The sequence below is a fragment of the Muntiacus reevesi genome, chromosome 18, assembly GCF_963930625.1.
Source record: "Muntiacus reevesi chromosome 18, mMunRee1.1, whole genome shotgun sequence".
Lineage (NCBI taxonomy): Eukaryota > Metazoa > Chordata > Mammalia > Artiodactyla > Cervidae > Muntiacus > Muntiacus reevesi.
This window is the reverse complement of record NC_089266.1, coordinates 5287613-5303628: the sequence shown is the minus strand read 5'-3', so window position 1 is coordinate 5303628 and position 16016 is coordinate 5287613. Positions and strand designations below refer to the sequence as shown.

General features: G+C 51.5%; 1 protein-coding gene across 3 annotated transcripts in view; it reads left to right on the top strand.

Moving 5' to 3' along the window:
• Positions 1-16016, top strand: part of SDK2 (sidekick cell adhesion molecule 2) — a 261245-nt gene that overhangs the window by 183749 nt on the left and 61480 nt on the right. For all 3 annotated transcript variants that reach the window (XM_065909896.1, XM_065909895.1, XM_065909894.1), the window contains exons 13-18: positions 5473-5649; positions 5925-6061; positions 6581-6728; positions 10855-10995; positions 12786-12967; positions 13935-14050. In XM_065909896.1, the coding sequence (XP_065765968.1) occupies positions 5473-5649; positions 5925-6061; positions 6581-6728; positions 10855-10995; positions 12786-12967; positions 13935-14050 (901 nt within the window). The remainder of the gene's footprint in view (positions 1-5472; positions 5650-5924; positions 6062-6580; positions 6729-10854; positions 10996-12785; positions 12968-13934; positions 14051-16016) is intronic.

The window sequence follows — 16016 nt, the reverse complement described above, 5'->3', positions numbered from 1 at the left end:
GAGGCTCTGCCTCAGGCCCCACTTAAAGAAACACCTCATTAAACAGTGAACATCGGCCCTTTGGACAGCCATCGTGTGGTACCACACAAACGCAGACATGAGCCCTGAAATCACATAGGTGTAGTTAGAACACGGCCATCAAATAATCCAGAATATGCTTATCCCCGGGTTTATCAGGGTGTTGTTAAACATTAATATACCAACTGTAACAATGTCTTCCAGGAGAACCCACACATTACCCCCATAGAACACAGCTGTGGGTCTCAGACACATACAGAAACAGTTGCTATCATGTTAGCCTCCGCTACTTGAAATTTTTTATCGTAACAAAAATCTCTGTTAATTAAGTAACATTTATTAAAAATTGGTATTTTATTTATTAAAATGTTATCTACAAATACTTGGGAAACACTTGCACATTTTATTTGTACTCTGGACAATTCCTGTGAACAAAGAAATTCAGGAACCCCTTGCAATATATCTGTAGACCCACATTCCAGGACCCCCAGTGAACTATGGATGAGAAGTCGTGCTTCCAGTTTACTGGAGGGGACCTCGCCTTAGAATGGATTTACGCACCTAGGACAATCTTTTTTAGATGGGGGAGAGAACAGAGTCGGTCCCTCATCCCCCTAAATTGGCAAAAATTTGTGACCAAGTCCATTTCCACATCTCCCGCCCTTGTCTGTCTTCCATCGCCTTGGGGAGGGGAGGGGAGTCTTACGGGTGGGACGGCCGGACCCCCAGACTTAAGTATTTTTAGAAGTCCCCGAGGTGTCTCGGACGTGCAGCCAGATTTAGAGTCCCTGTTCTGGCTGCAGGAAACGTACCAGGGGTCCCCTGAGCAGACAGACTGGAAGGATTTGAATGACCGGATCAGACTAGAGTGGTAGCCGCTTAATCCTGGTTACGTGTCCTCAGTAAATAACGGGTCCAGGGGAAACAGGCTGGGCAGGTGTAGGTACCAGCATGAAAAGCCTCCAGAATTGCTTCCAGTTGGTATCTGAACCCAGATCTAGACGGAATCTGGACAGTCCACTGTTTTTATTTTATATTGGAGTGTAGCCAACTGACAGTGTTGTGATAGTTTCAGATGGACAGCAAAGGGACTCAGCCACACACACACATGTATCCGTCCTCCTCCAACTCCCCTCCCGTCCAGGCTGCCCCGTAACATTGGGCAAGAGGCCCCTGTGCTTCCGGGAGGTCCTAGTTGGTTACAGCAGTGTGTACACGGCCATCCCAAACTCCCTAACCATCCCTCCCAGCCTCCCCCCGGCAACTGCAAGCTCGTTCATTAAGTCTGTGCGTCTGTTTGTGTTTTGGACATAAGATGAGCAGTCCGTTCTTAATATTAATCATTATTGTTACTATATTTTATTACACAGCTAACAGATATCCATTTGGGGGGGGAATATAAAAAATGCAGATGAGCCAAAGAAAATGGGGAGGGATAGAGAGAGAAGATGTAGAAAAGTACATGGACCTGTGTTTCCTTCCATTGGGCTTCCCTGGTGGTTCAGACCCGAGTTCAGTCCCTGGGTCAAGATCCCCTGGAGAAGGGAATGGCTACCCACTCCAGTACTCTTGGCTGGAGAATCCCCTGGACAGAGGAGCCTGGAGGGCTGCAGTCCATGGGGTCACACAGAGTCAGACGCGACTGACATCTCACTTTCCTTCCAGGAGCGATAGTAATATTTGAGCCATTTGAAGAAACTAAAAACACCGTGCTCTACTCTGCTTTTTCCCTTAAGAACCTGTTACAAATCTCTTGTTCTGTCAATAAATATTTTTGACTAAACTCAATTATGTGACTATTCCGTCCTCCACTGTGTGGACGCCCCATAATTTATCTTACCAATTCCCTAACGCTGGGTAATTTGATTATTTCTGAATTGTTGCTAATATTAAGAAATATCATTCTGAATGCCCTTATCACTAAATGTTTTTGCACATCTTCTGTTTCCTGAGGACTATCTAATATTATTTAAAGCTAAAAACCACTCATCAAAATTGCTTAATAGCCAGCTATATCTTTATGGATTATTTGGGGGGAAATGTCCCCTGAGTTAAAAGGACTGATGGGTTCTTTTTTTAACATCCTCTTATGAAAGTTTTAAAACTGCCCCAAAGAAGAGAGAATTGCATCCTCAGTTCTTATCTACCACCTCTCAGCCTCAGCGATCATCTGTATTTGCCCATCTGGTTTTGTGAATCTTCCCCACGCTTTTTTTTAACTGCAAATCTTTTTTAAAAGCAAATCTCAAAAATGCAGTGTCACCGTTAGATATGTCTATGTGCCTTTCTTACTCAAAAGGACTTTTCTTTAAAGATAACAGCCATGTCCACTCTCACACCTAAGACAATTCCTGGGTTTCTTCTGACACCAGCCTGTGTTTCAGTCACCGTGAGTGTCTCAAAGTGTCTTTGTGCACAGAGTTAGCTTAACTCAGGGTTCATACAGGGTCTACCTGTTGCGTTTAGTTGCTGTGTCTCCTCTGTTTTACATGGTACCCTGTCGCTTTCTTTTTATTTTTGTCTTTATTTTGGTTTTCATTTTTGTCTGGTTTTCATGCACTTAATAAGTTGGAGAAACCAGGTTCTGCAGGAAAGACATCCTCAAATTTTCCTCTGTAAAGAGCCAGAGAGTAAGCATTTTAGGCTTTGAGGGCCATATAGTCTTTGTCACAGCTTCTCATGTCTGTGTCTGCAGCTCAGAGCAGTCATAAGCAATCTGTAAACAATTGAGTGTGTATCTGTGTGCATGTTCCAATAAAACTTTATTTACACGGACAGGCAGTGGGCCATAATTTGCAGAATATCCCTGCTGTAGAATAGCCCAGATCTGGATTTGGCTAGCTGCTTTTTCATGCTGTGGTTCACCTCTTCTTCTATCCCTTGTATTTCTGATTCGATTAAGTAATTGATCATGGGTGCTTTTCTGGTGGCTCAGCAGTAAAGAATCTGCCTGCAATGCAGAAGGTGTGGTTCAGTCCCTGGGCTGGGAAGATTCCCTGGAGTTAAGAAATGGCAACCCACTCCAGTGTTCTCGCCTGAAAACTCCCCTGGACAGAGGGCTACAGGGCAGAGGGCTACATGGCAGACTACAGTCCATGGGGTCGCAAAGAGCCGGACACGGCTTATCGACTAAACGACAAGCTGATCTTCAGATTCAAGTTCAGTTGTTTTGGCATGAACCCTTGCAGGTGGTGATAGATGCTTCCTAACGCATGGTGTTCTGGACAGAGTGTGTCTGCCTGCCACAGGCTGTTCCGTAAGCAGGCATCTCCCTCTGCAGCTAGATTCGCTTTTAAGTAAAATCTACCTATCCCGTCAGTGCCCGTGAGGATGATCCTTCTCTAGACAGAGAGATGGATGGACGGTGATCACTTTTGGCGATTTGCAAAATATGCATAAAAAGCCTTAGCATTTAACTCAGTGATTTACTGCTGAGAATTTATGTCCGAGGAAGTGATTTAGAATGTGGCAAATATTTTGCCACAGAGGTGTTCATCACAGCATTAGCCGTGAAATCAGAAAACAAGGAGCTAGGGACTTCTCTGCCCGTCCTGTGGCTGAGACTCCCTGCCTCCAGTGCCGAGGATGCAGGTTTGATACCTGGCTGGGAAACTAAGGTCCCACGTGCCGTGTGATGTGGCCAAAAAGAATTTTTTTAAAAAAAGGAAGAAAACAAGGAGGTAAATTGGATGCCCATCATTACAGGATCAATTACAGAGGAATGATAATGTGAAGTACTATGCAGCCAAGTGAACCACGGTGAAGAAATGTCACATTAAATGGAATTTATGATATCGTCTTGGGTAGAAATGGCAGCTTTAAAATTGGGATGGATGAATAGCTAGGTTTTTTTTTTTTTATTGGAGTATAATTGCTTTACAATGTTGTGTTGGCTTCTGCTATACAACAAAGTGAATAGGCCCTATGTCTACATATATCCCCTCCCTCCTGGAATGCCTGCTCACCCCCCGTCCCACCCCCTAGGTGACCCCAGGGCCCCGAGCTGGGCTCCTTGGGCTATCCAGCAGCAGCTGGGTATTATTTATACTCAAGATGTACTGTATCAGTAAACATATATCATAACTTCTATCAATCACCATGCTTCCAGCGCTACGCCAATATTTTATACTAACTCACACAGTCCTTACGGCAACCCTATGGGGTGGATGGTGTTTCTTCCGTCATGTGACAAATGAGAAAAGTGAGGCATACCGTATCCAATAAACATCCCCAGGACCACAACACCAGTAAGTGGCCAGGGAACATTCAAGCCCAGAACACAGTGGCACTGTGGTAACTGCCCAGGGGTCAGGAGAGAAGCGTCTGAAAGGTTTACCCTCAAATGCCAACCCTGGATGTCCATCGGAAGGACTGATGATGACGCTGAAGCTGCTATACTCTGGCCACCTGCTGCGAAGGGCCGACTCACTGGAAAAGACCCTGATGCTGGGAAAGATTGAGGGCAGGAGAAGGGGACCACAGAGGATGAGATGGCTGGATGGCATCACCGACTCAATGGACATGAGTTTGAGTAAGCTCTGGGAGATGGTGAAGGACAGGGAAGCCTGGCGTGCTGCAGTCCGTGGAGCCACAAAGAGTCAGACACGACTGAGGGACTAAACAACAATAGGGGAAAACTGTTGAATTTTTCTCTTTTTTTCCTACTCTTTTCTCATCTGTACTTGCTAGTTTTCTGAAATTTTTTTTTAAAGTTTAAGTTAAAAATAGTACAGGCTCATTCTCTCCAGCCATCTCACCCTTCCTAAACCCAGAGAGTTCTAGGGCTGTATAGACAGTCCCTGTCCCCACACTAGGCGATTGCTGGCTTATTTGTAAAGCGCCCCAGCCCAGCCCCCACCCTGGTCACCCTGATCCACCTTCCCTGGGGGGCAGCCGCCCAGCGTGCTCCCAGGAGCTGGCACCCTGTGTGTGTTGACGACAATTATTGTGTCTCCTCCATAACAAATCCAGAGCAGGCGTTTCTCATTGTCAGGCGCAGGGATGTGTGTAATTTCTCAAGTCCTCCTTTGTACTGACTGACCAAAGCTAAAGTGATTTTTTTTTTTGGACACTGAGGTCAATTTGTCACAGTGATGCATTGATGTGATGGTTCTCTTCATAAAACTAATCCCCAAATGTAGTCTAGGCGGAAGCGTTCACCCTTTTTCCAGCCGTACTCTTTTAACCTCTTTGGGAGAATAGTTTGTGCCCACTCTGGGCGGCTTGGCGGTGGCTTCGGGTCAGCAGCAACCAGGCTGGGACCTGGACCTGAACTGAAGGTGTGAACGCTCCCCACCCCTCCCCACCCCCGCCCCCGCCGCAGGTGTGATGGTGGGGGCCCCGCCCTGGCCTGGGGCTCGCCCCCGCCCGGCGCTGGAGCTCCCGGCTGCAGACCGGCCCTGGGCTGGGCCCCCCTTGCCTGCGCCTCTGCCCTGAGCGGCTCTCCCCTCTCAGGTACGTCTGGGAGAAAGACGGCGTCACGCTGAGCGCGGAGGGCAACCCCCGCCTCCGCCTGGACCGGAACGGCTCCCTGCACATCGCGCAGACCTGGTCCGGGGACATCGGCACCTACACCTGCCGGGTGCTCTCGGCCGGCGGCAACGACTCCCGCAGCGCCCACCTGCGCGTGAGGTGAGCGCGGCCTGCCCGCCTCGGGGACGCGGAGGCGGAGGCGCAGGCAGCGAGGCGCGGCTCCGTCTGCGGCCCACCGGGCCGGGGGCGATCCGAGCCCGCCCGCCGCACCGCAGCACCCCCGGGCTTTTCCCCGCTCGGGGAGACCCCCGTCCGGGGCGGGCTGCAAAGCCGGCACGCACGGCGAAGGCTTGGCTGGGGGCTGCGCGCCAGACATCACGGGGCGCCCCCTGACCCGAGACCCCCCGGGGGCCCACCGCGCCTCTCTCCTCCAGGCAGCTGCCTCACGCCCCCGAGCACCCCGTGGCGACCCTCAGTGCCTCGGAGAGGAGGGCCATCAACCTGACGTGGGGCAAACCCTTCGACGGCAACAGCCCGCTGAGCCGCTACGTCCTGGAGATGTCGGAGAACAGTAAGGCTCCGCGCCCCCCGCACCCGCCGCGGGCAGGGCGGCCGGTCCCCAGGGCGGAGCCGCGGCGGCCTCTCCCCGCGTCCTGTGACGCGGGAGGAGCGCGGTGAGGCACTTGCTGGGCCCGGAGCCCGGCGCCCAGCAGCCTCCCAGACGCTGGTCATTAGTTTCTTTCCTATTTCTTCTTATCCTCCAGCCCCAAGCTGTGAGCTCCCAAATTAGCAGGCATCACTTGAAGGGTGTTTTAAATACAGTTTGCTCATCAATTTGAGCGGGGAATAAAGGATAGAAAAGACAAATGCATCTCAGTTCCAGTGAGCCCAGCTCCATCCCCAGTGGGTACCGTCCAGCCCTGGGACACGTGGGCAAAGAGGACCCAGGAACGGGACATGGCCAGCCTCTACTGGACCAAGCTGGGCGGGAGGTATTAAGTGTGAGGCTGGAGCGCTGCGGGGAGAGGGAGCAGGAGGAAGCATGCCCCCCAAAGGTGCCCACCGCTGCCTCCACCCTCTGTCCGTGCAGATGCCCCCTGGACGGTGCTCCTGGCCAGCGTGGACCCTGAAGCTACTTCCGTGATGGTCAAGGGCTTGGTCCCCGCACGGTCCTACCAGTTCCGTCTTTGCGCTGTCAATGACGTGGGGAAGGGACAGTTCAGCAAGGACACGGAGAGGTGAGGGGCGCAGGGTGGGCCTGGGGGCTCCAGTGGAGGGCGGGGGGCCGGGCGGGGCTGCCTGCTGCCAAAACCACTGTGGTGGGGGGAGGCGGGTCCTGGCTGCCGGGCGCGTCCTGGGGGCTCCTCTCGGACGCCCCGAGGCCTCAGTCGGTGCGTCCACAGGATGGGGGTAGCTGTACTGACTGTCTCACAGGGAGGCAGGGAAATCCAGGCGGACGAGTGAAGGGCACTGAGCAGCCCTCTCTGTGAGCCATGCAAGTTCCAGCACTCACCCCGTTCTGCTCCACATCCCCATTGCTAAGTGTGCGTGAAGTTCCAGAGTCACCGAGGACCTCCTTGGGTCTCTGTGTGCGGTGCCTTGCGTGGCTCAGACCCCACGAAGCCTTCATCAAGCCTTTTTTTTTAAATGACGACAATTGAACAGCAACTCATCCCCTCTAATACCCACTTACGTAGGAGGCGCATTCTACCCACCTAGACCCCCACAGGGCAAGCAACGTCCTCCAGTGAGAACAGAATCGTCTGATCAGGATGACAGCGACTCCCAGGCCCAGGCCCCAGAGCTGTGTGCTTTGCTTTTGGTTTTTGTTTTTTTTTTTCAGTTTATATTTTTCCAGATGGATTAAGAGATCATGGACAGGAACCACAGTATAAGTTTGAGACCTGCCGTGTGGGTTGACACACTCCTGTGTGGCAAAATGGTTCCCCCGTGGTGTTAGCTGACACCCCCATCCTGTCACATAATTACCGTTTCTTTTTTGTGGTGAGAACATTTAAAATCCCCTCTCTTAGAAACCTCCAGGGGCATAATACAGTGTCATTAGCTGTAATCACCAGGCCTGCATCCTCTCCCCAGAACGGGTTACTCTCACCTCTGCAAGTTTACACCTTCTGAGCAGCGCCTCCCCATCCCCTCAACCCCCAGCCCCTACTAGTCACCACTCTCCTGTGTCTCCGAGCTCAGCTCGTTCAGCTTGCACGTAGCAGTGAGGTCACGAAGTGTTTGTCTTTCTCTGCTGACTGCCTTCATTGAGTACAGTGCCCCCTGGCCCATCTGGATTGTTGCAGATGGCAGAGTTTCTTTCTCATGGCTGGAAAATACTTCACTGTGTAGCTGTGTTACATCTTCCTCAACCATTCATTCCTTGATGGGCATTTAAGTTGTTTCCGTCTCTTGGCTGTTTGTGAACAGTGCTGCAGTGAATATGGGGTTGCAGACAGGTTGTTGAGATCCTGTGGATGGCTGGATTGTATGGAGGTACTGCTTCTAATTTTGGGCAGAAGGAACCTCTATGCTATTTTCCATAGTCTCTAGACCCATTTATATTCCCACTAGCAGTGCTTAAAAGGTTCCCTTTAGCCACATCCTTGCCAACATTTGTTATCTCTTGTCTTTTGGATAATAGCCACTCTGTCGGGTATAAGGTGATAACTCACCGTAGTTTTGATTTGCATTTCCCTGTTGATTAGTGATGTTGAGCATGTTTTCATGGACCTGTTGGTCATTCATTTGTCTTCTTTGGAAAAAATGTGCAGCCCATGTGTTCAGTTTTTTTATCAGATGTTTAGTTTTTGGCTACTGAGTTGTATGAGTTCTTTATATATTCTGCATATTAACCCCTTATTAGATACATGGTTTGCAAGTACGTTCTCCCGCTCTGCAGGTCGCCTTTTCATCTTGTTTCTTTTGCTCTGAAGATGCTTTTTACTTCGCTATAGTCCTGCTCATTTATTTTTCTTTTGTGACTTGTGCTTTTGGTGCCACATCCAGGGCATTACTGCCAAGTCCAGTGCCAAGGGGCTTTCCCCCTATGTTTTAGTCTAGGAGTTCTAGAGTTTCAGGTCTTAAGTTCGTCTTTAATCCATTTCGAGTTTAAAAATTTTTGTGAGTTTTGTAAGATAGGGGTCCAGTTACCTTCTTCTGCATGTGGTTTTCCAGTTTTCCCAACATCATTTACTGAAGAGCCTGTCCTTTCCCTGTTGAGGACAGTTTATATTGTTACAATGTCCCTATCACCCCAAGCTGTCTGTTGAGTCAATGCTATCCCTATCACAATTCCAATGGCGTTTTTCACAGAAACAGAAAAAACAATCCTGAAATTTGTATAGAGCCACAAAAAACACCAAGTACCCAGAATAATCCTGAAAACAAAGCAGAGAGCCAGAGGCATCACGCGTCTTGATTCCAAACTGTCCTACAAAGCTACGGTCACCAAAGCCGCATGCTGCTCTTCTGAAAACAGACACACAGGGCGTCCCCTGAGGGGTGAGGACTCAGCACTTCTGCTGCCATGGCCTGGGTTCAATCCCTGTTCAGGGAACTAAAATCCTACAAGCCGGGTGACACAGCCAAAAAAAAAAAAGATGCACAGATCAGTGGAGCAGAACTGAGAGCCCAGAAATGAGCGGTCATATTTGCTAAGGGAGCCGGAATGCACTTTGCTGTTAGATGTGTACCCAGACCCCTCCCCACATGTGGGTTAAATCAATCCTTGTGGTTTCCCTACAGTTCCCGTGAGCTTGAGTCCTTCTGGCTTTTATGAGCCAGATGCCATTGAGGCATGACACTCTAGCAGGAGGAAGAAGCGGCAGATGACGGCCTGGCGTGGAGCATTTAGCCAGTCACCGTTTTTGTTTTGTTTTTTGGCAATCATGCGCTCTATTTTTTTTGCTACAGCAGGCCTGTGCGGGGGCCCCGGGATCTCTCCTCTCCGTCCTCAGGCTTCTCTCTAGTTGTCGCGCGCGGGCTCCAGAGCACAGGGGCTCAGGGCTTGTGGCTCTTGGGCCTCGTTGCCCCGAGGCAGGTGGGATCTTAGTTCCCTGACCGGGGATCAAACCTGCATCCCCTGCATTGGAAGGTGGATTCGTAACCACTGAACCACCAGGGAGGGCCCTCATTCACTGTTTATTGAGCATCTACTCTGGGCCAGGCCATGTTTGGACCATGAGAGGTGGTGCAGAGGACAAGATAAACACAGACCCAACCTCTCAGAGCTACGAACTCCCAATAAGAAGCCCCGAAGCGCAGGAAACCATCCTGTAACTTCTCCAGCCATTCAGGCTTCCCTTTGTAGCACTGATTCATCTTCCTACTGAATCTGCATCCTGACGGTTAGGCCCCGAGTCACACGGAAAAAGCTTAAATTACCCTCACTTCGGGCTGCACAAAGTCATGGGAGGGTGCGGTACAGTTTAGAAAAGCTATCCACCAGGGAACAAAAACATAAACAAAGAGGGAAAGGCATCATCAGAAATAATTAACTTTTGTTGTTCGTGGATGCCTGTCAGTTATGTGAAAAATACACGGAGGTGGAACGCTGCATCGCCTGGCCATGCCAGAGAAAGAAATGTAGCAGCCCTGGGCTTCAGGGTACGGGGTCGGAGGAGGGCTCAAACTCTCACCCCACCCGGCCTGCCCCGCCCCAGTCAAGGCTCAGCTGGTTAGTAAAGGAAGCCTGTTTCGAGTTCACCCCCAGCTGGTAACGGGGAGGTGAGTGTTTTAAACACTTCTGCTTCTAAAATTTTCAAGCACTCATGACCTCCACCAGACCCGACGGCAGCTTCTTTGACAAATGGGAAACCGAGGCCTGTGTCCTGCGACCGCACAGAAAATACACTTATCTGGTGCTTCCCAGGGACTTCCCCGGTGGCTCAGTGATAAAGAACGCCTGCCAATGCAGGAGACGCAGGTTCAATCCCTGGGTCGGGAAGGTCCCCTGGAGGAGGAAATGGCAACCCACGCCGGTATTCTTGCCTGGAGAACCCCGTGGAGCCTGGCAGGCTATAGTCCATGGGATGGCAAAGGCTCTGCCGTGACTTAGGGAGTAAACAACAACAATTTGCCAACAAGGAGAGTTTTGAAAAGACATTGCATCATTTGCGCTTCAACCACTTTTATTTTTTTATTTTTCTTCCAACCACTTTTATAAAGCAGACAAATGGAGCTTTATTATATTGCTTTTTCAGGTAAAGAAACACTCTCAGAAAGGTTAAGTGACTTACCCAAAGGCACACAGCAATTGCAGAGTCTGCAGGGGTGGGGTCTCTTCATATCCCATTAAACTTCCGTGTTTGCCGTCGAGACAAGGAGTGAAAAGACCTGCCCGTCCTTGGTGTTTTCCAGGGTCTCCCTTCCTGAAGAGCCCCCCACAGCCCCTCCACAGAACGTCATCGCCAGTGGCCGGACCAACCAGTCCATCATGATCCAGTGGCAGCCGCCTCCTGAGAGCCACCAGAATGGCGTCCTCAAGGGCTACATCATCAGGTAGGCGTCCACGCCAGGGACAGCAGGGAAGAGAGGGGCTGCCCAGACTCAAGGGGACAGAGGTGGGGAGGGTCAGGAGTGGGTTGCAAAATAGAGCAGATTCGTGGCAGGTCCTTCGCTGTCTAACAAGGACCAGACAAGAAATGCCTGCCCTACAGTAGGAAGGATTGAGGCTAGACATCCAGAAGAACTTCCAGCGGTGAGCGCCTCAGAAACCAATAGGAATGGTGAGCGAGGAGATCAGTGTAGTCTCCTTAAGGCTGTATGGATGGGCAAGTCTGTCGGACATCAGGGCTACAGGGAGACAGGTAACTATCCGAGGCCAGGTTTCCCCAGTGGGCAAACTACTTGGCCAAGAATGGTTAAAAAGTGGAAATCTGGGGGCTTCCCTGGAGGTCCAGTGGTTAAGACTCTGTGCTTCTACTGCAGGGGCCACGGGTTTGATCCCTGGTCAGGAAATTAAGATCCCACATGTGGCATGGCACAGCCAAATAAAAAATAAGTGGAATCCTTTCTTTGATCTTTACTGCAAAATGAAGCCCAGTTTTACAGCCTTTTACTTTTCAGTTTGATTGTGGACACTTTGAAAAAGTGAAAGTGTTAGTCACTCAGTCGAGTCCGACTCTTTGCGACTCCATGGACTGTAGCCCACCAGGCTCCTTACTGGTAATCTAAAAGCGTATTAAGTTGTAACTAAAGTTCAGTATTCAGAACAGAAAGTTTTAGCCTGTTATTTGAAACTACTGAGAACTCTCATCAATATTCTGAACTCTGGCTGGTTGCAAAATGCCAGGCAACTTCCCATGTCTCTTTACTGAACACTCACGGCATTGAAATCCCCGAATTTTGGAAGAAGGTATTATTGGTTTGGCTATTCCGTTATCAGTTATTATTAGTTTGGCTACTCCATGATCAGTTAACTATGTTGTGGGTTTTCTGGTGACTCTATAAAGGGCAGAGGTTCTCAGAGTGTGGTCCCTGGACCAGCAGCAGCAGCATCACTAGAGAACTAGACAGGAATGAAAATTCTCAGGTCCCACCCCTGAACTACTGAATGGGGAACTTTGGAGTAAGCCCAGCAAGCTGTGTTTTGACAAGCTTTTCAGGTGTCCTTCAGGCACACAAAGGCTTTGAGAACCATTGATGTGGGGTTTTGTGATGCAGCAAAATAATTTGGGGCCTCTAATTCCCTAATAATTAGAATCAAAAGTATGTGTGCATTGTGATTCTCCTGTAAGCTATCCATCCTCCAAAATGTGCCTGTTCAGATCCCATTTATTACCCTGTGTTCTTTTTCCCGGTGGAAAGTGGAACTTGGTAGAGCAGGTAGCCTCAGGCCTTTTTGTCTCCACCAAAGTGAGTGGCTGTCAAAAGAGGGAGCCGTTCTCCTAGAGCAAGAAGGAAAATGAGTCCAAGGTTTGGAGACCACTCTCCCATCAATGACCCCTCAAAGCTGAGACCAGTGAGATCTTCCCAGGAGCTCTCAGCATCCTGTTAACCATCCCACCAACGTCCTCCTCCCCCATCAAAAACAATAGTCCAGACACATCTCCTAGACCTGTGTTATCCAGTAAGGTAGCCTCTGGTCACTTGCAACTTTTTAAATTAATAAAAAGAAATTAAATGACAAACGTAATTCCTCGGTTGCACTTAAGCATATCTCAGATGCCCAGCAGCTCCTCGATTGGACAGCACGGGTGTGAACCACTTCCACCATCACAGACAGCTTCCTGGACATGAGGCCATGCAGGCTGACTCTCATCCCTGGCATCCTGGCTTTCTCCCCTCAGGTACTGCCTGGCCGGGCTGCCTGTCGGGTACCAGTATAAGAACATCACGGATGCCGATGTCAACAACCTGCTGCTCGAGGACCTCATCATCTGGACCAACTACGAGATCGAGGTGGCCGCCTACAACAGCGCCGGGCTGGGCGTCTACAGCAGCAAGGTCACCGAGTGGACGCTGCAAGGAGGTGGGTGGGGACCGTGGCTGCTGCTTCTCCTTCTCCCAGGTCTGTGCCTGTGCGGTCCTGGACTCGCCCTGTCCTGACATGGGCTTCCCCGGTGGCTCAGATGGTAAAGAACCTGCCTGCAGTGCAGGAAATCTGGGTTCGATCCCTGGGGCGGGAAGATCCCTTGGAGAAGGAAATGGCAACCCACTCCAGTATTCTTGCCTGGAAAATCGCTTGGACAGAGAAGCCTGGCGGGCCACAGTCCAGGGGGTCAGAAGGAGTCGGACAGGTCTGAGCGACAGCAGCAGCAGTGCCAGTCCTGACCACCTCAGCCATGCCACCTGTTCTATCCAGCCCCGGTGCCCAGTTACCCTGTAGGGCGGGGGGTGGAGGAGAAGATGAAGAGGTCGGGGCGGGTGTGATGAAGGCAGAGGCTTCGGGGGCACAGGGACCTTCTGCGAAGTTTCCCATTAACTGGATCATGAAACAGCTTACATTCAGCGTCGTACCTAAAAACCACCCTGAGCATTTTCAGATTCATCACTGGTATTTATGGGCGTGCTGTGAAATGGGCCAGACCGGTTTTATTAAACCCAAACTAATCCACAGAAGCTTCCCATGTGGCTCAGTGGTAAAGAATCCACCTGCCAAGCAGGAGACGCCGGTTCAAGCCCTAGGTTGGGAAGATCCCCTGGAGAAGGGCATGGCAATCCACTCCAGTATCCTTGCCGGGAGAACCCCGTGGACAGAGGAGCCTGGCGGGCTACAGTCCGTGGGGTCACAAGGAGTCAGACTCAACTGAGCGACCGGGCACACAGGCAATCTGCAGCCAAGAGAGCATCTCAAGTCTCCATGGGGGTAGCGGGTGGGGGGTAGTGGTGTAAAGCTGTGTCTGCAGACCTCGTGTGCTTTCTCTGCTTCCCTGGGCCAGACAGACAGACAGACGGTGGCCCCTCCACGCACACCCCACCTCTCTGCTCTCCCCCAGTCCCCACAGTCCCTCCGGGCAACGTGCATGCCGAAGCCACCAACTCCACGACCATCCGCTTCACCTGGAATGCCCCCAGCCCCCAGTTCATCAACGGCATCAACCAGGGCTACAAGGTACGTGAGGGCTCTCCTGGTCCCGGGCGGAAACCTGCAAGGAGGACGCAGGCTGGAGCGGAGGGAAGAAGGCGAGGGAAGGTACAGGAGGGCATCCCTGCTGTGTCTCTGAGATCATTGGCTCAGGCCAAGCAGAGTGCATGTACGTGATCAAGGCAGAGGGCCTCGGGCTGTCCGCAAGTCCATGTCCAGGCCCCGGGGAGCACGGACCTTGACCTGCCTGTGACCAGGTGAAAGCGCAATCTCGGTGAGGCTGGGTTAGAAACAGAACCAGGTTTGTTTCAGGCTCGGGACCTCCACAGAGCCGTGGCCCAGCAGGGAAAATCTAAAACGCACTGCTTGCCCCTGAGCCGTGAGCTAAGGGGAGCGTTCCAGTCCTTGGACCATACTTGACCCGCCCAGCGTGTTTAAGGGCTGGACCGGGACTCAGAGCTCAGATTAGACTTCTGGCTGTGTCTCACGGCTCTCTGGGCGAGCGCGATAGTCCATCCGAGCACCCTTCCTTCAGTAAATATTTACTGAGCCCGACTCTATGCGTATCTAGCTGCTGGGGAAGCAAGATATATGAAAATGATGCTAATTTTTATTCCTTGGGGTTATGTGGGGATTAAATGAGGATATTTGTAATTTTTTTTAGCACAATGGCAAACACCTAACAAGCATTAGGGAAACGCTAGAAATAGGAGTGGAAGTGGGCTTGCTGCCCGGACTGTCCTCACGCAGTACCACGGTCTGGGCGGCTTAAACACCGGAAGTGTAGCCTCTGAAAGTTCTGGAAGCTGGAAATTCGAGGTCCGGGTGCCCTCGGGGTTGGTTCTGTCTGAGGCTTCTCTCCTTGGTGTGCAGACGGCCGCCTTCTCCGTGTCCTCACGCAGGCAGGCAGCACGGGGGGTGGCGGGTGGTGACACGTGTCACCAGGAAGCCAGTCCTGAAGGGGAGAGAACTTCGGGCTCTGGCTTGGAGCCCAGGGATCTGGTGACCTGGCGGTGACTGCAGACACTTCCAGAAGACTCTCAAAGCACCCGTGTACAACAACCAAGAGTGTCTCTAGGACCTGCAGTCTCAGCCTTTATTACTTCAGGTCAAGGGGGCTGGACAGGAAGAGACTGAGATTAAATCACCGAGAGAATTTTTCTGCTGGTAAACAGATGGGGCTTCCCATGTGGCTCAATGGTAAAGAAACCCCCTGCCAGTGCAGGAGATGTGAGACGCAGGTTCGATCTCTGGGTTGGAAAGATCCCCTGGAGGAGGGCACAGCAACCCACTCCAGGATTCTTACCTAGAGAATCCCACGGACAGAGGAGCCTGGCAAGCTACAGTCCATGGGGTCGCAGAGTTGGACATGACTGAAGCGACTTGGCACAGCACGGCACAAAGGAGGGAGGGTCTAGGTTGGGACCACTCCAGCCGTGGCATCTTCCTCCCGGAAAGGCGCATCACCGAGGCCAAGCCGGCCTTCCTGGGCCAAGGCTGCAGCTCTCGCCGGCAGTGCTGGCTGGCTGGAGAAACCTCTTAATTGGGACTCTGGGGGGCGGCAGGGGAGGGAAGGGGGAGGCTCCAATCGTGCAGAGGAGCTGAGCTGGGAACAATTAGCTTCTTGTTGCCGACTCTAAGTTTCCTTCCACCCTGGGGAGCCCTGGGCTGCAAACTTCTAAGGCAAATGGCTCCCAGAGGGCCAAGGAGACCAGCTCAGTGGCCGGGACAATTAGTGCAAAGACCCGTTATGTGCCAGAGTCAGAGGAGGCTATAGCAGCCCACCTTATTCCCAGGTCTGGGTGGTGCTCAGCACCCTCCCTGCTCCGTGAAAGTCAGCGGGAAGGAACGGTCCAAATAGCTGTAGCATAGAAGCAGGTGAGGAAGCCTCGTGCTTAGACAGGGCGCTTTCTACCCGGCCTCTCCCATACTTGTCTTGGGCAAGGTGCTCAAGAGCCCTAAGAAGGAAGGCTTGTTATCATCACCCCCACTG